At 45.9% G+C, this 25,413-nt stretch overlaps 1 protein-coding gene across 2 annotated transcripts in view; it reads left to right on the forward strand.

Annotated features, from left to right (window-relative positions):
* Nucleotides 1-25,413, forward strand: part of fgf12a (fibroblast growth factor 12a) — a 168,485-nt gene that overhangs the window by 37,744 nt on the left and 105,328 nt on the right. Inside the window, exons 1-2 of one of the 2 annotated variants that reach the window (XM_059991979.1) lie at nucleotides 1,428-1,450; nucleotides 3,975-4,085. In XM_059991979.1, coding sequence (XP_059847962.1) covers nucleotides 4,034-4,085 — 52 coding nt within the window. In that variant the 5' untranslated portion in view covers nucleotides 1,428-1,450; nucleotides 3,975-4,033. Of the gene's footprint in view, nucleotides 1-1,427; nucleotides 1,451-3,974; nucleotides 4,086-25,413 lie in introns of those variants that run through there. The other variant, XM_059991971.1, reaches the window with a different exon arrangement.

Here is a 25,413-nt window from a genome sequence, read left to right on the forward strand (position 1 = left end):
GTTTGAATTTTTGAGCAGACATGGGACATCATGTGTTGTCCACCAACACATTGCTTTTAATCTTAGTAGCTAATTTATCAGGTACACCTACTTGTTAATCAAATATCTAATCAGACAATTATGTAGCAAAAACTCATTGCATAAAATCATGCAGACCTAGTCAAGGGGCTCAGTTGTTGTTCAGGCCAAGTATCAGAATGGGGAAGAAATGTAATCTCAGTGACTTTGATTGTGGAATGATTGTTGGTGCCAGATGGGGTGGTTTGAGTATCTCAGAAACTGCTGATCTCTTGAGATTTTCATGCATAACAGTCTCTTGAATTTAAAGAGAACCATGTGAAAAACAAAAAAAATCCCTTCCCCCATCCCACTTTCACTCTGCCTCCTCTTCTAGCTGCCTATCACCTCTCTCATGATTCTGCCGCCTTCTACTACCCATAGTGCTTTCCCCTTGCATTCATTCTTCATCTCTCCTGCCTATCCCCTCCCCCATCCCTTGATCTTTCCTTTGATTGGTTTTTCTCCTGGAACATTCCACCCTCCCTCCACCTTCTTTACAAGGCCCCTGCTCCATCCTTATTCAGTCCTGACGAAGAGTCTCGGCCCGAAACGTTGACTGCTCGTTTCAACGGATGCTGCTCGACCTGCTGAGTTCATCCAGCATTTGTACGTGTTGATTTGACCACAGCATCTGCAGTGTACTTTGTGTTTCCAGTGAGCAGCAGTTCTGTGGGTGAAAACGTCTTGTTGATGAGAGAGATCAGCAGAGAATGGCCAGACTGGTTCAAGCTGACAGGAAGGCGACAGTAACTCAAATAACCGCACATTACAACAGTGGTGTGCAGAAGAGCGTCTCTGAATGCACAACACATTGAACTTTGAAGAAAATGGAATACAGCAGCAAAAGGCCACAAACAAACACGCAGTGGCTACAGAACGTATGTGCTTGTGCATCTGGGACTGACTTTTATCAGAACCCAGCTGTGCAGCCACGAATGCTGTCATCAACCTGGTTCTTCCCCCTCTCAATTAACCCTTCCCCCTTGCTCCAGGTTATGCGACTCAAAGGCAGCAGGGAGGAATCTCACCTTTGCATGATTGCTGTCTACTCCTGTCCCCACACACACAGCTCTGTTTCCATACAATAAAAACAGGAAAAGCAGGGAATTCTCAGTTGGTCACGATTGATCAGAACTGGGAAGCAGAAGAATCAGAATCTGAGAGGAAACAATTTAAATTAAAATAAATTTGTTCTTACACCCTCCCAATTCTTTGATCTGAAACATTAGCTCTGTTTCATCTTCCGCAGAGGCTGCCCAACCTCCCGGTTGTTTCCTGCATTTTCAGGTTTTTTTTGTTTCAGGTTTTCAGCGTCTGTGTCGTACTAATTCAGTGTTTCTCTTCTCTCTATTCCAAATCGACGGGCTGTCACGATGAGCAGTTTGTGCAGGTGAGTGATCTTTCCTTCTCTCGCGTGTTTTTTTCTCTCTGGGAGAGAGTGGTTGTGAGGTTGGATGCAGTAAATTGGCAAAGGTAGGGGCAAGGAGGACATGTTACACGGAATTTAACAAGCTAGGTTTGAACCTATGCAAGTTGATGAGGTTCCATTTAAGCTTTGGACTTATCACTAGTGTTCCACCTGCACAGAGGAGGGAGGGGTATGGAACTGCTCTCCTCTAAGAAATCTCATTTAACTTGCTGGTCCGTGTCACTATGCCACAGAGAGTGCAAAAAAAGTTCAGAAAGGGTGTTACTGGGGCTGGACATGTACACAGAAAAGAAAGGTTTCCAGCAGGGGTTCTCAACCTCTTTCATATCATGGACCTCTACCGTTAATCAGGTTAGCTGTGAGGGATATAGGTCAAAGGCAAGCAAAGGCAACTAGCTCAAGCAGGCATGGACTAAATGGGCTGAAAGACCTGTTTCCATGCTGTATTGCCCCAGGAGTCTTTGAGGATCCCATCATTATGGGAAGAATGTGGAAGCTTTAGAGAGGGTGCAGATGATGCTGACAGGATTAGAGAGCGTTTGTTATGAGGATAAGTTAAGCGAGTCAGGGCTTTCCTCTTTGCAGTGAAGGAGGATAAGAGGTGACTTGATGGAGGTGTTCAAGATGACCGAAGGCATTGTTCCAGAGGACAGTCAGAGATGCTGCCCCCAGGGCCACAATGGACAACACGAGGGGCATGATTTAAATGTAGGCGGATGTCAGAGGAAGGTTTTTGCCGGGTGTGTTGGTAGATGCAGATAAATGACAGACATTTAAGAGACCCTTAGATAGACACATGGATGAAAGGAAAGTGGGAGGGAAGGGTTAGATTGCTGTTGGAGTGGGTTTAATGGTAGGCACAACATATGGGCTAAAGGGCCTGTACTGTGCTGGATAGTCTCAGATACTCTACGCTTCCCTGCAGCATAGGAGGCTGAGAGATGATGTTGTACGGGGTTATACAGACATGAAGGACATAGATAAGGTGAAGGGTTACAGTCTTTTCTCCAGATTAGGGGAGTCCAAAAGTTGAGGCCATAGACTCAAGATCAGAGGGAAATGAATGAAAAGGAACCTGAGGAGCAGCTTCCTCACACAGGGAGTAGTGGGTTTCTGGCAAAGGTGGGTACAATGATGACACTTAAGAAATAATTATACATGCACGTGAATAAAAAAGGCTTCGAGGGATATGGGCCAAGCACAGATAAAGGGGACTAGCTCAATTATCAACATGGTTAGCATGGATGAGTTGGGCTGCAGCGCCTGTTCCCATGCCGATAGGGTGATTAAGATGGCCTACGGTGTTTTGGCCTTCGTTAGTTGGGGATTGATCCATAAAACTCTGATTAGACTGGACTTGGAATACTGAGCTCAGTTCTGGCCACCTCATTATCAGAAGGATGTGGAAGCTTTAGAGAGGGTGCAGAGGAAATTCACCAGGATGCTGCCTGGATTAGAGAGGGTGCAGAGGAGATTCACCGGGATGCTGCCTGGATTAGAGAGGGTGCAGAGGAGATTCCCCAAGATGCTGTCTGGATTAGAGAGGGTGCAGAGGAGATTCACCAGGATGCTGCCTGGATTAGAGAGGGTGCAGAGGAGATTCACCGGGATGCTGCCTGGATTAGAGAGGGTGCAGAGGAGATTCCCCAGGATGCTGTCTGGATTAGAGAGGGTGCAGAGGAGATTCACCAGGATGCTGCCTGGATTAGAGAGGGTGCAGAGGAGATTCACCAGGATGCTGCCTGGATTAGAGAGGGTGCAGAGGAGATTCACCAGGATGCTGCCTGGATTAGAGAGGGTGCAGAGGAGATTCACCAGGATGCTGCCTGGATTAGAGAGGGTGCAGAGGAGATTCACCAGGATGCTGCCTGGATTAGAGAGGGTGCAGAGGAGATTTACCAGGATGCTGCCAGGATTAGAGAGGGTGTGTTGTGAGGACAGTGTGAGTGAGGAAGAGAGGCAACTTGATAGAAGTGTACCAGATGATAGGACAGATTGGAGTTTGGACAACCAGCATGTTTTACCCATGGTGGCAATGGTCAATACCAGAGGGGTAAGTTTTCAAGTGATTGGAAGAAGGTATGGGGGAGGTGTCAGAGCTAAGTTATTTACACAGAGAACAGGTGGTGGAAGCAGGTACGTTAGGGATATTTAAGAGACTCTTAGATAGGGTCATGAATGAAAGATAGCCTGATAGATTAATCCTAGGCTAGTTATAATATTTCAAATATTTTATCAACTTTATTGAGGTTGCATGTAATTTTTGAGGGGAAAAAACATTGCTTTATAAGTCTGAGGGCCTGGTATAAATGGATTGAGAGCAAGTTTTCCAAAGGAAGTGCTTGAAGAAGAAAACAAAAGAGGTTTTGGAGCTAATTGGGAAGTACTTTTGAAGAGCTAGTAAGAGCATGTTGGGCTGAATTCCCTTCTGATTGGTGTGATTCTCCGTTGGTCATTCCTCTCCTTGTTTTTTCTTTCCATGCAGACCCCCAGCTGAAAGGTATAGTGACGAGGTTGTTCAGTCAACAGGGCTTCTACCTACAGATGCAGCCAGATGGCACCATCAATGGGACAAAGGACGAGAACAGTAACTACAGTAAGTTGCCACAACGTGCTCCTGTCCAGACAGAGGCTTTCATGACCATTCTCACCACACCGTGCTCCCGTCCAGGCAGCAGGGCCTCTGACACGGGTGGTTGCATTTGAGGACCTGGGTGTGCATTGAACTCCGTCACTGAAGGCTCCTGTTTCTGTGCTTCCCTAAAGTGTGAGGAGCTGGTGAAGTTGGAACTGGGTAGGAAGGGGTCTTGGGTTAGTGGGAAGAGGGACCGGCTGGTGGGGCAGAATGAGTCTTTGCTAGTGGGACGGAAAAGGACCCCGGTAGGAAGGGAGAGCGGTTGATGAGCAGAAGCAGTCTTGGATGTGGGAAGTGCAAGGAACTTATGGCCGAAAGGAGTCTTGGGTTAATGGGAAGAGGGACAGGCTGGTGGGATGGAAATAAATCAGCCATGATAGAACAGCAGAGTATCCTTGATGGGCCAAGTGGCCTAATTCTGCTCCTATGTCTTGTGCTGTTAAGGGTTTGGTGGATCAGAGAAACCTATAAACTGGTCAATAAACTGGACTCTCTTGGCCTTGGTTCCTCCCTGTGCTCATGGGTCATGGACTTTCTCACAGACCGACCACAGCAAGTCAGAGTTGGTAAGCACACCTCCACCACCCACATCTGAAAAACAGGCACTCCGCAGGGTTGTGTGCTGAGCCCTATGCTCTGCACACTCTTCACACATGGCTGCACCCCCATCCACACCTCCAACTCCATAATTAAATTTGTGGACGATGCCACAGTGGTTGGACAGATCTCGGACGAGGATGAAACAGCCCACAGGCTCGAGGTAGATCATCTGATGGAGTAGTGTAAGGACAACGACCTGGTCCTTAACACTTCTAAAATAAAAGAGATGATCATTGACTTCAGGAGATCAAAGAACAGAGTACACACCCACTCCATATACATGGAGAGGTAGTGGAAAGTGTAGAAAACCTAAAGTTCCTTGGAGTTATGTTGTCAAAACAGCTGACATGGACCACCAACACCTCGCTGACATGGACCACCAACACCTCACTGACATGGACCACCAACACCTCGCAGACATGGACCACCAGCACCTCGCTGACATGGACCACCAGCACCTCGCTGACATGGACCACCAGCACCTCGCTGACATGGACCACCAGCACCTCGCTGACATGGACCACCAGCACCTCGCTGACATGGACCACCAGCACCTCGCTGACATGGACCACCAGCACCTCGCTGACATGGACCACCAGCACCTCGCTGACATGGACCACCAGCACCTCGCTGACATGGACCACCAGCACCTCGCTGACATGGACCACCAGCACCTCGCTGACATGGACCACCAACACCTCGGCTGACATGGACCACCAACACCTCGCTGACATGGCTCACCAACACCTCGCTGACATGGCTCACCAACACCTCGCTGACATGGACCACCAACACCTCGCTGACATGGATCACCAACACCTCGCTGACATGGCTCACCAACACCTCGGCTGACATGGACCACCAACACCTCGCTGACATGGACCACCAACACCTCGCTGACATGGCTCACCAACACCTCGCTGACATGGACCACCAACACCTCGCTGTCATGGCTCACCAACACCTCGCTGACATGTACCACCAACACCTCGCTGACATGGACCACCAACACCTCGCTGACATGGACCACCAACACCTCGCTGACATGGACCACCAACACCTCGCTGACATGGACCACCAACACCTCGCTGACATGGACCACCAACACCTCGCTGACATGGCTCACCAACACCTCGCTGACATGGCTCACCAACACCTCGCTGACATGGACCACCAACACCTCGCTGACATGGACCACCAACACCTCGCTGACATGGACCACCAACACCTCGCTGACATGGACCACCAACACCTCGCTGACATGGACCACCAACACCTCGCTGACATGGACCACCAACACCTCGCTGACATGGACCACCAACACCTCGCTGACATGGACCACCAACACCTCGCTGACATGGACCACCAACACCTCGCTGACATGGACCCCCAACACCTCGCTGACATGGACCCCCAACTCCTCGCTGACATGGACCACCAACACGGCGCTGACATGGACCACCAACACCTCGCTGATATGGACCACCAACACCTCGCTGTTTGTAAAAAAGACACAACAAAAACTCTTCGTCCTCAGAAAGCTGAAACAGGCCAAACTCCCACAAAAGCTGTTGCTTAACTTCTACAGGCGCACAACTGAAACCATCCTGACCAACAGTGCCACAGTGTGGTATGCCAGCTGCACAGCCGCTGAGTGACAAGACCTGCATCGCGTGGTGAAGGCGGTCCAGCGAATTGTCAGGATGGAGCTCCCAGGACTGGACACCATCTATTCCAGCAGACTCAGGAGGAAAGCAATCAGCATAACCAGAGACACCACACACCCTGGCCACTCCATGTTTGACCTGCTGCTGTCCAGCTATAAGTTCAGGATACTAAAAGCCAGAACAAATAGACTGAGGAACAGCTTCTACCCCAGAGCTGAGGCCTCCATCACACCACTCCCACAGAACAGTGACTGAAACTGTGAGCACACACAAGGACTCAAATACTTGCACCAATGGCACTTTGTGCATTACTGTGATATTCTGGTGCTGCTGCAAATTATTTTCTGCTACTTATCTATTTAATACTGTTTTTCTATTACTGTCTTGTTTTTATCTACCGCTTTATTTAATCGCCTGAGAGGAAGCCAAACAGAGTTTCATTGTATCTATGTGTAATGACAATAAAGATCTTTTATTGAGAAGGTCTAGGATGAAGCTTGTAGAACAGTTTTTGGCAGAGAGGGCACCCTGTCTGGGATAAGGCTATGCTGGGCGTACAGAGGGGTTGTGTTTCCGACTAGTGACAGACCGTAACGTTGACAGTTGAGCAAGGGCAGCATTCTTTGATTGTGTTAAAGTAGTAACCTTGTTGCTTACCTCTCAGCGTGCCTCTGCTTCAGGAGTTTAGTTTGGCCATACAGCACTTGGGCAGTGATAGACACAGTGAATTGGCTTGCAAGAGCGCGTTCTTCCCCCCTCTCTCTGCTGTGACTCATTAATCACCCCCAGTGCTTGGATTCCTTTCATTGACCTGACACTTTTCCACTCTGCTTCATGTAGGAGTGGGGAAAGCTTTTCACAACTGTTTTAAAATTTAAGCACTTTTGCTGTCAGTGGGAATTAATGTGTGCAGAGTCAGAATTAAATTTTGATGGGCAGAATCAGAGTCAGGTTTAATATCACTGGCTATGTAATGAAATTTAGTGTAATACCACAGCAGTACTTTGTAACACATAATAATAAAACTAAATCAAATTACAATGAGAAATATGTATATATAAAAAATTAAATAAGCAGTGCAAAAAGAGAGCAAATATAATCGGTAGTGTTGATGGGATTATTGTCCATTCAGGAGTCTGATGGTGAGGGAGAGGGGAAAGAAGCTTTCCTGAAACACTGAGTGTGTGTATTCAGACTCCTCTTGATGGTGGCAATGAGAAGAGGGCATGTCCTTAATGATGGATGCCACCTTTTAGAAGCATCACTTTTTGAAGATGTGCTCAATGCTGTGGACAAGGGAAAACCTGCAGATGCTGGAAATCACAGTGGGACCTGCTATTACAGCCATGTATCCTTTCTGGGAACATGTCTTCGCTGCCAACTTATACCACATGGTTTCCAGATTCGTTTTAATGCCTCTACACCCGACTTCACCATTTCCTATCCAGTTTCCCTCTCTCCTTGCCCGCCCTCTGGTGCTTCTACCACCCCATCTTCTTTCTTCCATGGCCTCCTGTCTCTTTCGCCAATCAACTTCACAGTTCTTTACTTCTTCCCTCCCCCTCCACGTTTCACCTATTGCCTGGCGTTTCTCTCTCCCCTCCCCACCTTTCAAACCCACTCCTCAGCTTTCTATCTCCAGTCCTGCCGAAGGGTCTCGGGCCGAAATGTTGATTGTACGTCTTTCCATAGATGCAGCCTGGCCTGTGGAGTTCCTCCAGCATTTTGTGTGTGATGCTCGATGCTACGGACCTTAGTGCCAATAATAAAACTGGCTGAGTTTATAACTTTCTGCAGCTTTTTCCGATCCTGTACTGTGGATGCTCCATAGCAGACAGTGATGCAACCCGTTAGATTGCTTTCTGTGGTACATCTGTAGAAATATGCGAGAGTATTTGGTGACGGGCCAAGTAGTGAATCATTTTTACCATTTTGCGGTTTTTACTTCCACTCTATCAAGTTGAAGGATTGAAGCAGATGTTTTAAGGAACCGTAAGTATCCGGCTCAGTGACCATCACTGCTGTGGGCAGTAGCAAGTGGAGGAACAGAGGGATCTCGGCCATACATCCCTCAAAATTATCACCTAAGTTGTTAAGAAGGTGTATGGTGTGTTGGCCTTCATTAGTCAGTGGGTTAAGTTCACGAGCTGAAGGTAATGTTGCAGCCCTGTAAAACCCTGGTTAGACCACACTTGGTGTTCAGTTCCGGTCACCCCATTATAGGAAGGATGTAGAAGTTTTAGAGAAGATGCGGAGGAGATTTGCCAGGATGCTGGTGGGATTAGAGAGCATGTTGTATGAGGACAGGTTGAGCGAGCTTGTGTTTTTCCCTCTTCGAAGCAAAGGAGAATGAGAGGAGACTTGACAGAGGTGTACAAGATGATAAGAGGCATAGATAGAGCCGACAGCTGGAGGTCGGAAATGGCTAATACAATCGGGCATCATTTTAAGGTGATAGAAAATATGGGGTGGGGGGGGATGTCAGAGATAGGTTTTTATGCAGAGAGTGGTGGGTACCTGGAATGCACTGACATAGGTGATGAAGATTGGCCATGGAGTTGGGAAGGGTTAGAATGATCTCCATCATCATCGTTATTTGCCATGCCTTATGACATCATCATTATGTGCCGCATCATATGACATAGTGATCGTGGTCTTTGACTGCAATTGTTCTTGGCACATTTTTCTGCAGAAGTGCTTTGCCTTCTTCGGGGCAGTGTCGTTATAAGACAAGTGAGAGCAGTCATTATCAATACTCCTCAGAGATGCTCTTCAGCTGCTGATACAGCCATTATTGCACATTGGTAAATCATTATTGTGTACATTATTATTCTGTACCTCATTATTAGTTAAGTCTGCTCACTACTAAGTGTGGTTTTAAATGTTGCTGCTGTAACAAAAGAATTTCCCACTTGGGATCAATAAATTACTTATTAATATAAGTATTAATATATGTTCAGCTGCTGTTCCCATCGTTTCATGTGACCCTGACCTGCAGGGGTGGGTGGGGAGGGGCAGCTAGGCAGGTGCTACACCTTGCCAAATGGTGTCCTGCAGGCCAGCGGAGGGAAGGAACACCTTGCATCTCCTTTTGTAGAGACATATGTCCAGTTCTTAAGATTGATCTTAGAATAGGTTAAAAGGTCAGCAGAATATTGTGGGCCGAAGGCCTTGCACTGTGCCATAATGTTGTATATTCTATGTTTGGTGATTTGCTTATCCCCACCACTCTCTCTGATCTGTCATGTTGTCCATCATGGGTGGAGATTTACACCAACTAAGTATTAGTTCTGCTGAACCTTTTGTCTTGGTTCTCATTAAATCAAAACTCAATTCCCACACTCCATCTCTGTATGTGTTTACCATCATTAAACGTGGCACCCTTTTTGACCTGGAACACAGCACAGGAACAGGTCCTTGGGCTGTCAGTGTCATGCTGAACTTCTGTAACTAGTAATTAAATGCATGACTAAGCTAATCCCGTCTGCCAACACAATGTACAGGAACTTGTCCGCCTGTTCTCTGCACGTTCGCGTGCCTTTCTAAGAGCTCTGGAACACCTCTGTCATATACGCCTCCACCACCAACCCAGGCACCAACCACTCTCTCAGTTTAAAAAAAACCTTGCCCCACACATCTCCTTTGAACTTTCCCCCCTCACCTAAAATGCATGTCCACTGGTATTGTATATTTCAATCCTGGGAAAAAGATAGTGTCAGGTTACTCTGTGCCTCTTATAATCTTTTAAAACTCTATCAAGTCTCTGCTCCTCCAGTTAAAAAAATAATCCAAGTCTATCCAAACTTTCCTTGTAACTCAAGCCATCTAACCCAGGAAATGCCTTGGTAAACATCTTCTTCCCTTCTCTAACACACCTGCATCCTTGCTGTATATGACCAGAAATAAATGAATTACGCCAGATGTGGTCTAACTCTAGATCAGGAGTTCCCAACCTGGGTTCCATGGACTTCTGGCCTCTGACGGTATTGGTCCATTGCATAAAAAAAGTCTGGGATCCCCTGCTTAAGATGTATGTTTAACCACTGACCATGCCATCAGTATGACCCCCAAGATGCATCTCGCCTCTTGCTGAAACCCTTACCAACGTTGATCTTACTTCTTATATTTGTCACACCAACACTGTCGAGCCCAGTCCACAGCCCTCCAAAAGCTGAAGTTCAGTTTCAGGGATTATTATCACTGACAATACGCTGTGAAAGTTGGCAAATCCTGCGGCAACAGTACAGTGCAATCCTTAAGAAAAAACACAAGTTACAATAAGAATATTTTAAAACACTAAACTAGTGCAAAAAGTGAGCAAAATAGTGAGGTCGAGTTCTTGTGTTTATTGTCCATTCAGAAATCGGATGGCAGAGCGGAAGAAGCTGTTCCTGAAACACTGAATGTGTGTCTTCGGGCTCCTGTACCTCCTCCCTGATGTTGGTAGTAAGAAAAAGCATGGCCTGTGTGATGGGGATCCTTAATGTTGGATGCCACCTTCTTGAGGCAATGCCTTTTGAAGATGCGCTTTATGCTGGAGAGGCTGGGGTCCATGATGGAATTGGCCTTGTGCCTCTTCATCTGTTCCTGTGCGGTGGTGACTCCATTATCAGGTGGAGATGCAACCGGTTGGAATGTTTTCCAGGGTTTATCTGTAGAAATTTTCTAGTCTTTAGTGACATAACAAATCTCCTCAAATGCCTAATGAAATATAGGCCTGAAATATAACAAACAAACCCTTCAATAGTGTAAAATTTGACACGTTTGTGTGAACATTCTGTTGAAATTGCAGCTCATGTCGTTTCTGCACCATACTGACAAATCCCTAGTCATCCCTGTCAGCAAGGGATGTCAGAATGTACGTGAAGAGTTTGGCAGAGTGACGTCTCTGGAAACGGCAGAACTCACCGGTAGACATGGATCATTGCAATTGGCCTTTAGTTTCATATTGGGAGAGGAAATGTTGAAATAAAAATTGCAATTGCTCAGAATTTGTAGGAAGCAATCGAGGATAGAGAGGACAGAACAATTTACTCTTTCATGTCAGATTGATAAATATGTTTATTTTCATGACATGTACCAGGAACTTCCTTTTGCATACTGTCCGTACAGATTATTTCATCATGACGGTAATTAAGGTAAAAACTACAGGATAAAAACAAAGTAACAGATTAAAGCGTAACAGCTAAGAGAAATGTGCAGTGCAGGCAGCAATGACGTTGTAATGAGGTACATTTTGAGGTCAGGAGTCCACCTTCTCATACTAGGAGTCATTCAGTGGTCATATGAAACCGGGTGATAATCTGTTCCACGCATCCACCACTCTGTGTAAATCAACTTGCCTTGTAAATCTCCAATGAACTATCCCCCTCTGACCTTAAAATGATTCCATCACATTTTATCAAGGACCCCAACCATCCAGGCCATGCTCTCTTCTCACTACTGCCATCAGGGGGCAGGTACAGGAGCCTGGGGAACAGTTATTACCCCTCAACCATCAGGTCCCTGAACCAGAGGGTTCACTCAGCTTCACTCAGCACAACACTGCAATGTTCTCACAACCTATGGACTCACTTACAAGGACTCAACATCTGACATTCTTGATGTTTATTGCTGATTTGTTTATTATTATTTAGTTTTTTTTCTTTTGTTATTTGCACAGTTTGCTGTCTTTTACACGTTGTTTGTCTTGTTTACAGTTTTTCATCGATTCTATTGTGGTTTTCTGTATTTACTGTGAATGCCTGCAAGAAAAATGAATCTTGATATAGTAGGTAGTGACATGTATGTATTTTGATAATGAATTTACTTTTATTTTTGAACTCTAATATTTGCACTCTGGGGGAAATTGTATAGTTGTGTTGAGCAGGATAATAAGAAAGCTTGTGTGCTGATCCACTCTGATCAGTGTCAGAATCAGAACTGGGTTAACAAAACCAAAGTTCAAAGCAAGTACATCAAGTGGCTCTGTGAGCTGCCTGGCCAACAACGTCGCATATTACCAGCACCGCCTTGAAGACCCAGAATCGGGTTTATTATCATTGACGTATCCTGTGAAGTTTATTGTTTTTCAGCAGAACAGAACAGATCAGTATATTAAAATATTAGTTTCAATAAGAGTTATAAAAAATAAAAGCAGTGCAAAAAAGAGAACAAAATCAGTGATGTAGCGTTCGTAGGTTCATGGTCCATTCAGAAATTCGATGGCGAAGTGGAAGAAGCTGTTCCTGAAATACTGAGTTTGTGTCTTCAGGCTCCTGTATCTGGTCTTCTTGGTAGCAATGAGAAGAGAGCATGTCCTGGGTGCTGAGGGTTCTCAGAGAAGATTATGCCACCTTTGTGAGGCATTTCATCTTCAGAGATATGCTTGCTGCAGGGGACGGTTGTTCTCATGGTGGAGCTGGCTGAGTTTACAACTTTCTGCAGCTCTTTCCGATCGTGTGCAGTTGCCCCTCCACAACAGACATGATGCAACCAGTTAGAATTTCTATACCTATCACAAGCTCTGCTTCTGTCTCTCCTGATGCTGCCTGGCATGCTGAATATTTCCAGTAGTTTTCCTTTCAGATTTTCTGTATCTGTGGTATTTTGCTAATGAACTTTACGTTTAGAATCTGAATCAGGTTTAATATCTCTAGCAGTATATAATATGTGAGTATAAATTTCAAGAAGAAAAATATATATATATATATATATATATATATATATATATATATATAATTAAATTAAGTCAATAGTGTAAAAAGAGAGGGGGAAATCTTTTAAATCTTTCAACTGCCTTTTGTACCCTAAGACATAGGAGCAAAATTAGGTCATTTAGCCCGTCAAATCAGCTCCACCATTCGATTGTAGCTAATTTATTATCCCTTTCAAACCCATTCCCCTGCCTTCTCCCTGTAACCTTTGATGCTCTTATTGATCAAAAACCTAACAACCTCCATTTTAAATACACCCAATGACTTGGCCTGCACAGCTGCCTGTGGCAATGAATTCCACAGATTCACCACCCTGTGGCTGAAGGTAAATTTTGAAGATGGGCTTTATATGTCACATCAAAACATATAGTGAAATTGAAATGCATTGTTTGTGTCAACGACCAACACAGTCGGAGGGTAGCCTGCAAGTGTCACCACTCTCTTCCAGTGCCAACAAAGCATGTCCCAACTTATTAACCCTGACCCATACATTCTTTGCGATGTGGGAAGACAATGGAGCACCTGGAAGAAACTCACGTGGTCGTGGGGAGACAGCAGCGGGATTCTGGGTTGCTGGTCGCTGGTGCTAACCACTCTGCTACCCTGCAGCTCCTTTCCTTCAGAGAACTTTTAGAAACATTGAAAACCTACAGGCCCTTCGGCCCACAAAGCTGTGCCAAACATGTCCTTACTGTAGAAATTACCCAGGGTTACACATAGCCCTCTGTTTTTCTGAGCTCCATGTACCTATCCAGGAGGCTATTAAAAGACCCTATCGTATCTGCCTCCACCAACGTCGCCGGCTGCCCATTCCACGCACTCACCACTCTGCGTAAGTGAAAATTACCCCTGATATCTCCTCTGTACCTCCTCCCAAGGTAAATCATTCATGTTATTCCTTTCTGTATCCTCTTAGGACCATAAAATCCTTCCCTAAGTATGGGGACCACCTTGACGCACTGCTACAGTGGTGACCTGTTTGCTGTTTCAGAAGGGGAAGGGATTTGATTAGAATGAAGTCAACATCTCCTCTGTATAGGACAAGAAGATGAGTCGGTGGTGAGGAAGGGAAATGCAATGCTCTCATTCATTTTGAGTGGACTAGAATCTAAAAGTGAGGATGTAATGCTGAGGCTTTATAAGGCGTTGGCCAGGCCTCACTTGGAGTATTGTGAGCAGTTTTGGGCTCCTTGTCTAAGAAAAGATGTGCTGGCATTGGAAGGGATCCAGAGGACGTTCATGAGAATGATCCCAGAGATGAAAGGGTTAACATATGAGGACCATTTCATGGCTCTGGGCCTGCACGCTGGAGTTGAGAAGAATGGGGAGCTTCTCATTGAAACCCATCAGATTTTGAAAGGCCAAGATATAGTGGATGTGGAGAGGACGTTTCCTATGGTGGGAGTGTCCGGAACCAGAGGGCACAGCCTCTGAATAGAGGGATGACTCTTTAGAACAGAGATGAGCAGGAACTTGTTTAGCCGGAGGGTGGTGATTCTGATTAATTACAGGGAGAAGACAGCAGAATGTGGTTGAGAGAGATAATAAAGCTGGAGGAGACTTGATGGACTGAATGGCCTAATTCTGTCCCTTTATCTTATGGTCTAGCAATGATGTAAGAGGTGAAGTGAGGTATTTAATGGCCTTTATCAGGGTGGTATAGAGTAATAGAGCACGGATACAGCCCGGTCCATGCCAACTAATATTCCAATATAACCTGGTCCCATTTTCCTGTATTTGACATGCGTTCCTCCAAACCTTTCCTGTCCATGTCGTCGTTAGGTCCCATCTGGAATTTCCAGTTGGTGGGTGATCTCCCTCCACGCCGCTTTGACATCTTGGGAAATCATGCAGTGGCAGGTTCCAGCAGTGGTTTGCTTTGCCTTCTGCCGGGGGAGTTTAAAGGGATCACCACCAGGATATCTAGGTGTTTTGTCGTGCTGCTGGCGCTTCACAAATACCTGCTGGCCTGCCTTCTTGACCGTTGGAGCATTAATCAGTCTCGTCTGCTCACACACCAGTCTTCACACGCTGGGATAGGTCGAAGACCCGTCGGCTACCCTCACCTGGTTTGGCCCGTCCGCCATGACGGTTTACCGGGGTGTGGCCGCTGCACGTGCTACAGCTACATAGAGCCACAGGTGAGAGCTGTGCACCCAGTGGGGACCGAAGGTGGACGAGCTGCCCTTAGAAAGGGCATGGCAGGCCCCCCCCACCAGAAGTGCTACCCCTCCCTAGACACCCCACCTATCCATGTACCAGCTGAATTCTCTTTTAAATGTTGTTAATGTATCTGCCATAGCCACTTCTTTTGACACCTCGTTTCAGAAAACGATTCCTCGCTCAGTGAAAAAGTTGCCCATCAGGTTCCTGCTGAACCAGTCCCCACTCATCTTAAACCTGTGCCCTCTCGTTCTTGATTCTCCAGCCCTGGGGGAAAAGATTGTGTGAATTCACCCAACCTGTGGCCCAGTCAGAACGTTTGGATATGGCTTGGGTGTAGAGACACAGGAGTGGACTGACAGCTCACAGACTTTAATGCAAACTTTGTGAGATTTTAAATGAATGGGAAAAAAAAAACGCTAGGTCAACAGGGCTTTTACTAAAACTCTCAAACCGAAAGGTAAATGCCAGCACCGTGGCTGAAAGCAATATCTACTACTAAATGAAAAGCACTCCTTTCCAGCATCAGACGAAATGGTTGTCCTCTTTCTCAGACGAGGACGAAGGTAAGCAGGGAGCGTCCAGCTGCTGTAATGAGCCTAACAAATAGAAGGAAGTTAAATCCCACCATAATCAAACAGTAATTGACCGTGCATATTCACAAGCACAATTGCCGAACCTGTCGTGCAACAGACTGTGTGGGCAGCGTAGACCCCACAGCAGAGTCCATGGTTGTGACACCTGTGCAGGGTCACTCCTTATTCTCCTTTAACCGGCACGGCCTCTCTGTACAATGATGGTCAATGCGAGGTCATCCACTTTGGAAGGAAAAATGGAAGAGCAGATTATTATTTAAATGGCATAATTTGCGGCAAGCTGCTGTGCGGTGGGACTTGGGAGTGCTTGTACATGAATCACAAAAGGTTGGTTTGCAGGTTACTGAGAAGGCAAATGAAATGTTGGCCTTCATTGATAGAGGGATTGAGTTTAAGAGCAGGGAGGTTGTGCTGCAACTGTACAGGGTACTGGTGAGGCCGCACCTGGAGTACTGCGTGGAGTCCTGGTCTCCATACTTGAGGAAGGATAGACTGGCTTTGGAGGTGATGCAGAGGAGGTTCACCAGGTTGATTCCAGAGACGAGGGGGTTAGACTGTGAGGAGAGATTGAATCACCTGGGACTGTATTTGCTGGATTTCAGGAGAATGAGAGGAGATCTTATAGAAACATATAAAATAATGAAAGGGATGGATAAGATAGAGGAAGGAAAGTTGTTTCCACTGGTAAGTGAGACTAGAACAAGGGGACATAGCCTCAAGGTTCAGGTGAGTAGATTAGGGATGGAGATGAGGAAGAACTGCTTTTCCCAGAGAGTGGTGAATCTGTGGAATTCTCTGCACAATGGAGCAGTGGAGGCGACCTCAGTAAATATATTTAAAACAAGGTTGGATAGATTTTTGTGTAGTAGGGGAATTAATTGTTACGGGGAAAAGGCAGGTAGGTGGAGATGAGTCCATGGCCAGATCAGTCATGATCTTATTGAATGGCGGGGCAGGCTCGACAGACCAGATGGCCGACTGCTGCTCCAATTTCTTATGTCTTTATAACTCAGTCCCTCAAGAGCCAATAACATCCCCGTAAATCAACTTCCAGCTCAATGGGATCTTTCCTACAGCAGTGGGACCAAAGCTGAATGCTATGTTCCAAACATGTCTTCACTGCCATCTTGTACAACTGCAGAATAACATTCCAACTTGTATACTGTATTCTTACCCTCGCATATTGTATATTGATAATTGACCTATTTACCAGTCAGTTCAAAGCTAATCCCACTCAGACTCATTTATTTATCACATCTACATTGAACATGCAGTGAATGAATCACTAAATGCATTTACAATTGTTGCAGCCCATAATTGTCGTTATGCTTCTGCCACCAACACAGCACGACAAGCTTAAAAAAGCCTGCAGGTGTCAGCACACACTTGGACGCCAACATAAAATGCCCACTGTGTCCGGTAGAATATCACAACAACAGCAAAGCAACACACACACACAATACTGGACAGCGTCTATGAAAATGAATAGATTGTCAATGTCTCAGGCTGAAACGCCAACCTATCTATTTATTTCCATAGATGCTGCCTGACCTGCTGGGCTGTGTGTTGCTTTCCAGTTCCAGCATGTGCACACTTTCTCATGTTTATAAACAGCAAGTGAAGCCCTTTTCCCACCAGCCCACTCAGCCGCTCACACAGACAGGCCTTACCTCCAATCACCTCTGGACCTCCAACCACCAGCTCCTGGCCTGGACTGTCAGACGTGCAGAGTTCTGGCCTGCAGACACACCAACCACGGGGCTTCAACCCACAATTCTACAACGCTATAGACTATTGGTGAGTGTGTGACGGTGGGATTTGATATGTACACTACAGCTGTGGGTTTTGATTGAAATTGGTATGGAGGGGCCACTGCACAGGATTGGAAAAAGCTGCAGAATTTTGTAAACTCAGCCACCTCCATCACAGGTCCCATCGAGGACACATTCAAAAGGTGAAGCCTCTAAAAAGTGGCATCCATCGTTCCTTATCCTGGGCATGGCCTCTTTTTTATCAGGGAAGAGGTTCAGGAGCCTGAAGACCCACAAGCAATGTTTCAGTAACAGCTCCTTCCCCATTTTAGAACAGACAATGAACCCATGAACACCACCTCACTTTTCTTTCTCTCTTTTTGCATTAGTAATTTTGTTACGTGTGTGTGTGTGTCTATATATATGTATATATTCTTGTTGACCTACCGGTCAACGTCGACACTTTGCAATTCGCCTACCGGAGCAACAGGTCAATGGCAGATGCCATCTCTCTGGCACTACATTCCTCCTTAGAACACCTGGAGAACAAAGACGCATATGTAAGGCTCCTTTTCATCGACTACAGCTCTGCCTTTAATACCATCATTCCATAATAAACTGATTCCTAAGCTCCAGAACCTGGGTCTCAGCGCTCAGATCTGCAGCTGGGTCTTCATCTTCCTCATGGACAGGACCCAGGCTGTAAAAATAGGGGACAAGCTCTCCTCTACAATCACTCTGAGCACCGGTGCCCCACAAGGCTGTGTACTCAGCCCCCTGCTGTACTCACTGTACACCCATGATTGTGTAACCAAGTTTCCATCGAACCCAATATATAAGTTTGCTGATGACACCACAACTGTAGGCCATATCTTGGGTAATGATGAGTCTGAGTATAGAGAGGAAATTAAGAATTGCGAAGACAATCTAGAATCAATTGTTTGGTGACAATAAAGTATTTGTAATTTTTAGTTTCTCTATGTATACTGCTACCGTAAAACAACAAATTTCACAACATGCTGTTCCAAATTAGATCATTCAGCCCATCAAACCTGCTTCTCCATTTGATGTGTATTAAACCTGATTCTGTTGATTGCTCAGGGTCCCAGGAGTCAGTGGGCCGAATGGGGTTGATGGTTCTTTCTGTGCTATGGTTCTGATGTTCTGTGGACTGCCTCTGTCAGCAGCTTGTTTAAACGTAGGATCAGGGTGTTTGATGTTATTTAATTTCAGAATCTGAAGCACTGCCACTGTTTTAGGCGTGATTTGTTCCTGGTGATGACAAGCGGAAGAAGTCTGTCAGGGTGTGAATGACTGTTCACTGGAATCACAATCAGGTTTATTATCACCGGCTTATGCCATGAAATTTGTTAGGTTTGTGGCAGCAGTACAATGCAATACATGATATAGAAGGGAGAAAAAAGTAATAATAAATAAATAATAAGTCAGTTACACTCTATGTATATTGAATAGATTTAAAACATGCAAAAACAGAAATACTATATATTAAAGAAGTGAGGTAGTGTCCAAAGATTCAATGTCCATTTAGGAATCGGATGGCTGAGGGGAAGAAGCTGTTCCTGAATCGTTGAGTGTGTGTCTTCAGGCTCCTGTATCTCCTCCCTGATGGCAGAGGGGAAGAAGCTGTTCCTGAATCGCTGGGTGTGTGTCTTCAGGCTCCTGCACCTCCTCCCTGATGGCAGAGGGGAAGAAGCTGTTCCTGAATCGCTGGGTGTGTGCCTTCAGGCTCCTGTACCTCCTTCCTGACAGTAACAATGACTAGAGGGCATGTCCTGGGTGATGGGGAGTCCTTAATGTTGGACATGGCCTTTCTGTGGCATCGCTCCTTGAAGATGTCTTGGATACTATGGATGCTAGTACTCAAGATGGTGCTGACTACTTTTACAACTTTCTGTAGATTCTTTCGATCCTGTGCAGTAGCTACCCCGCCCCGCCCCCCCCACTCAGCCCCATACCAGACAGTGATTCAGCTGGTCAGAATGCTCTCCACGGTACATCTGTAGAAGTTTTCAAGTGTTTTAGGTGACAAACCAAATCTCCTCAAACCCCTAATGAAATATAGCCACTGTTTTACCTTCTTTATAGCTGCATCGATATGTTAGAACTAGATTAGATCATCAAAGGTCTTAACACCCAGGAACTTGAATTTGCTTACTCTCTCCACTTCTGATCCCTCTATGAGGATTGGTTCGTATTCTCTCATCATCTTACCCTTCCTGAAGTCCACAATCACTCTTCCGTCTTACGTTGAGTGCAAGGTTGTTTCTCCGACACCTCTCATCTAGCTGGTATATCACGCACCTGTACACCCTCTCGTCTCCATCTGAGATCCTACCAACAATGGTTTTATCATCAGCAAATTTATAGATGGTATTTGAGCTCTGCCTAGCCACACAGTCATGTGAATATAGAGAGTCGAGCAGTGGACTAAGCACCCAGCCCTGAGGTACGTCAGCGAATAGGAGCTATTATCACCAATTCACACAGATTGTGGTCTTCTGGTTAGGAAGTCGATGATACAATTGCAGAGGGAGGTACAGAGGCTCCGGTTCTGTAGCTTATTGATCAGGGCTGTGGGAATGATGATGTTAAACACTGAGCTATAGTTGACGAACAGCATGCCGACACAGGTGTTTGTATTGTCCAGGTGTTTTAAGACCATGTGAAGAGCCATTGAGATTGCATCTGCCATAGACCTATTGTGGCGATAGGCAAACTTCAGTGGATCCAGGTTCTCGACGAGGCAGGAGTTGTTTCTAGCCATGACCAACCTCTCAAAGCATTTCATCACAGTAGATGTGAGTGCTACTGGTCACATTACACATCTGATATAATTGATGCCCTTTTAAAGCAGAATGGAACTTCCGACCGTTGAAAACGTCCTTCAATACTCCCACCTCTTGGTTGGCACAATTTTTCAGAGCCTTACTAGGTTCTCCATCGGGGCCTTCCACCTTGTGAGGGTTCACCCTCCTTAAAGACAACCCGATATCGGTGTCCAAGACAGAGGTCACAGGGTCACTGGGTGCAGCAGGGATCTTCACAGCTGTCGTTATATTCTCCCTTTCAAAGCGAGCATAGAAGGCATTGAGCTCATCTGGTAGTGAAGTGCCGCTGCCGTTCCTGCTATTCGGTTTTGCTTTGTAGGAAGTAATGTCCTGCAGACCCTGCCGGAGCTGAGGTGCATCCAGTGTTGCCTCTAACTTCACTCAGAATTGGTGAGGCCTTACCTTGAGTATTGTGAATGGTTTAGGGTCCCTTGTCTAAGAAAAGCTGTGCTGGCATTGGAGAGGGTCCAGAGGAGGTTCACAAGGATGATTCCAGGAATGAAAGGATTATCATACGAGGAACATTTGATGGCTCTGGGTCTGTACACGCTGGAATTCAGAAGGATGAGGGGGAATCTTGTTGAAACCTTTCAAAAGTTGGAAGGCCAAGACAGCAGATGTGGAAAGGATGTTTCCCATGGTGGGGGAGTCTAGGACAAGAGGGCACAGCCTCAGGATAGAGGGGCACCGTTTCAAAACAGAGATATGGGGAAATTTCTTTAGCCAAAGGGTGGTGAATTTGTGGAATTTGTTGCCACGTGCAGCTGTGGAGACCAGAACATTGGGTGTATTTAAGACAGAGATTGATAGGTTCTTGATTGGACACAGCATCAAAGGTTATGGGGAGATGGCTGGGAACTGGGGTCGAGGAAGAGAAAAAAAAGATCAGCCATGACTGAATGGCGAAGCAGTCTCGATGGGCCAGGTGGCCTAATTCTGTTCCTATGTCTTATGGTCTCTTCATTTTTGAAATTGCCCGCTGCAAGTCATACCTGGCTTTCCTGTACAGACCTGGTCACCAGACTTAAATGCCACAGACCTAGCCTTCTGCAGATGACGGACCTCCTGGTTTATCCATGGCTTTTGGTTTGGGAATGTACAGTAAGTTTTCGTAGGCACACACTCATCCACACGGGTTTTAATGAAGTCGTTAACAGCTACAGTATACCCATCCAGATTCAAAGATGAATCCCTGAGTACAGTCCAGTCCACCAATTCAAAACAGTCCTGTAGGCGCTCCTGTGCTCCCCTTGTCCATAGCTTCTTGGTCCTCACTGCTGGTGCTGCAGTCTTCCGTCTCTGCCAATACAAAGCATTCTTTTTGTAAGATGTCCCCCTGGAGGTGCACAGCTCCTCCACTTGGCCGACTGAGACTGCACTGACCCTTTTCAACAGTCCTATATTAACCCTGTCATTTTATGTTTTGAGCCCCGTATCTAAGAAAGGATGTGCTGGCATTGGAGAGGAATGTTTGAATATTGTAAGGGTTAGACAGAGTGGACATGTTTCCTACACTGGGGGAGTCCAGGATCAGAGGGCACAGCCTCATAATAGAGGGACATTCAGTTAGAACAGAGATGAGGAGGAATTTTTTTCAGCCAGAGGGGGTGATTCTTTGCCATAGACAGCTGTGGAGGCCGTCAGTGGGAATATTTAAAGCTGAGGTTGATAGGTTCTTGATTATTAAGGGCATCAAAGGACAGGGGAGACAGAACTGTTGGCTGCACTCCCATCAGGGGGGAGGCTATGTAGCAGCCACGTCAGGACCACCAGACTCAAAAGCAGTTACTTTCCAAGCAGTGAGGCTGATCAACAACCCCACCCACGAACCCGCCCCTCCACACCCCCAATCACCACTACTTTATCATCTCCTGTCAGTCACCTTATGTACAGACACTCCTGTGCCTGGTGTCACTTTATGCACATACAATCAATCTGTATACATGAGCCTAATTCTGCTCCTATGTCTTGTAGTCTTATGGTCTTAACTACACCCCTCCCCAAATTCTGACCCTAATGTGCATTCAATCTTTAGTCATCATCATCATTATATGAAATGTCATATGATGTTGTTCATCATGGTCTTGTGACCATGGTTGTTCTTGGCAAATTGTTCTACAGAAGTGGTTTGCCATTGTCTTCTTCTGGACAGTGTCTTTACAAGACGGGTGACCCAGCCGTTATCAGAGATTGTCTGCATGGCGTCAGTGGTCACATAACCAGGGCTTGTGATGTGCACCGGCTGTTCATACAAACACCCACCACCTGCTCCCATGGCTTCACATGACCCTGATCAGGGGTGAAGCAGGTGCTACAACTTGCCCAAGGGTGACCTGCAGGTTAATGGAGCACCTTACACCTCCTTTGGTAGAGACATATCTCCACCCTGACACCCCAAATCTATAATAGCCAATTAATTTACTGTACTGGATGGCTTTGAGATGTGAGAGCAAATCAGAGTGCACTGAAATAACCCAGGCGGTCAGAGGGAGAATGTGGAAACTCAACCCAGGCAGAGCCCATGGTCAGAACCGAACCTGGGATACTGGCTGTATCAACCACGACGCTGTCAACAGACAATAGGTGCAGAAGTAGACCATTTGGCCTTTCGAGCCTGCACCGTCATTCTGAGATCATGGCTGATCATCTACTATCAATACCCAGTTCCTGCCTTGTCCCCTATCCATAAGATACCTATGTAGCTCCTTCTTGAAAGCATCCAGAGAATTGGCCTCCACTGCCTTCCAGACCCCCACAACTCTCTGGGAGAAGAAGTTTTTCCTTAACTCTGTCCTAAATGACCTACCCCTTATTCTCAAACCATGCCCTCTGGTACTGGACTCTCCCAGCATCTGGAACATATTTTCTGCCTCTATCTTGTCCAATCCCTTAATAATCTTTATTCATAATCATCTTTATCAGGGCTGTCACCCCGATGGCTGGTGGAATCTTTAGGGAATATGAGTTGAACAAAATATTGATTAGTGAGAGTTAGTGTAAAGTCAAGACTCCAGCGTTAGAGTAGGCCTGAACGATGAAAGGGCCTCTCAGACACTCAAGAGATTCTGCAGATGATGAAAATCCAGAGCAACATGCACAAAAATCCTGGAGGACTCAGCAGGTCAGACAGCATCTGTCGAGGCAAAGGTGCAGTTGATGTTTTGCGTTGAGACCTTTCTTTGGGACCGAGAGGGTAAAGGGGAGATAGTTGTATAAAGAGGTGTGGAGAAGGGGTAAGCAGATGATAGGTGGATCCAGGTGATTGGCAGCCAGTCAGGTGGGGGAGGGAGGTGGTGTGGCATAATTGGTAGAGACAAGCTAATTACATTGTTGTTGCATTTACCATCGTCTACACTCCGTCTACATTTCCCACCGCCTCAGTAAAGCAGCCTCTACCCACTATTGAACGGCTTCCTAGTAAAATAAGAATGGATTCTTAATATCACAATCTACCTCATCGGGATCTTACATGTAAATGTCAGCCTGCACTGCACTTCCTCTATAGCTGTAACCCTTGATTCTGCATTCTGTTACTGGTTTCCCTCGTACTACACTGTTGTATTGAAATGATTTGTGTGAATGGTTTGTCACTGGACCTCAGTACACAGAACGTAGAGCAATACAGCACAGCCCATGATGTTGCTCCAAACTTGCAACCTACTTTAAGATCAGTCTAATCCTTCCCTTCTACATTGGAGGATGTTTCCTGTGGTGTGGGAGTCTAAAACTAGAGGACACAGCCTCAGAACAGAGGAGCGTCCTTTTGAACTGGGGATGAGAAGTGATGAATCTGTGGAATTCATTGCCACAGGGTGTGGAGGCCAAGTCTTTGGGTATATTTAAGACAGACGTTGATAGATTCTTGATTGGTCAGGGCATGAAGGGATATGGGGTAAAGGCAGGAGATTGGAGCTGAGAGGAAAAATGGATCAGTCATAATGAAATGCAGAGCAGACTCAATGGGCCTAATTCTACCTCCGTATTTTATATGATCATAAGATATAGGAGCAGAAGTAGGCCATTTGGCCCATCAAGTCTGCTCCACCATTCAATCATGGGCTGATCCAATTCTTCCAGCCATCCCCACTCCCCTGCCTTCTCTCCATACCCCATGATGCCCTGGCTAATCAAGAACCTATCTATCTCTGCCTTAAATGCACCCTGTGGCTTGGCCTCCACAGCTGCTCCTGGCAACAAATTCCACAGATTTACCATCCTCTGACTAAAGTAATTTCTCTGCATCTATTCTAAATGGACGTCCTTCAATCCTGAAGGTGTGATCTCTTATCCGAGACTCCCCTACCATGGGAAATAACTTTGCCATATCTAATCTGTTCAGGCCTTTTAACATTTGGAATGTTTCTATGAGATCATCCCTCATGTTCTTGAACTCCAGGGAATACAGCCCAAGAGCTGCCAGACGTTCCTCATATGGTAACCCTTTCACTCCTGGAATCATTCTCGTGAATCTTCTCTGAACGCTCTCCAACGTCAGTATATCCTTTCCAAGGAACCCAAAACTGCACTCAGTATTCCAAGTGTGGTCTCACGAGTGCCTTATAGAGCCTCAACATCACATCCCTGCTCTTATATTCCATACCTCTAGAACTGAATGCCAACATTGCATTTGCCTTCTTCACCACCAACTCAACTTGGAGGTTAACCTTCAGGGTATCCTGCACAAGGACTCCCAAGTCCCTTTGCATCTCTGCGTTTTGAATTCTCTCCCCATCTAAATAATAGTCTGCCCATTTATTTCTTCCACCAAAGTGCATGACCATACACTTTACAACATTATAGTCTTATGGCCCTCCATTTTACATGCTCCTATTTGAGACAGGTGACAATAATAAACTGGTATACCAAATTGCCCTGCTGATGGCTTTGTTGCCCTTACAGAGATGGACAACTCTGCCAGAACTAGTTCACCTTTATTGTCATTCAAAAGTACACATATATACCTCCAAA

Source organism: Hypanus sabinus, chromosome 2 (genome assembly GCF_030144855.1).
Source record: "Hypanus sabinus isolate sHypSab1 chromosome 2, sHypSab1.hap1, whole genome shotgun sequence".
In the NCBI taxonomy this organism is placed as follows: Eukaryota; Metazoa; Chordata; class Chondrichthyes; order Myliobatiformes; family Dasyatidae; genus Hypanus; species Hypanus sabinus.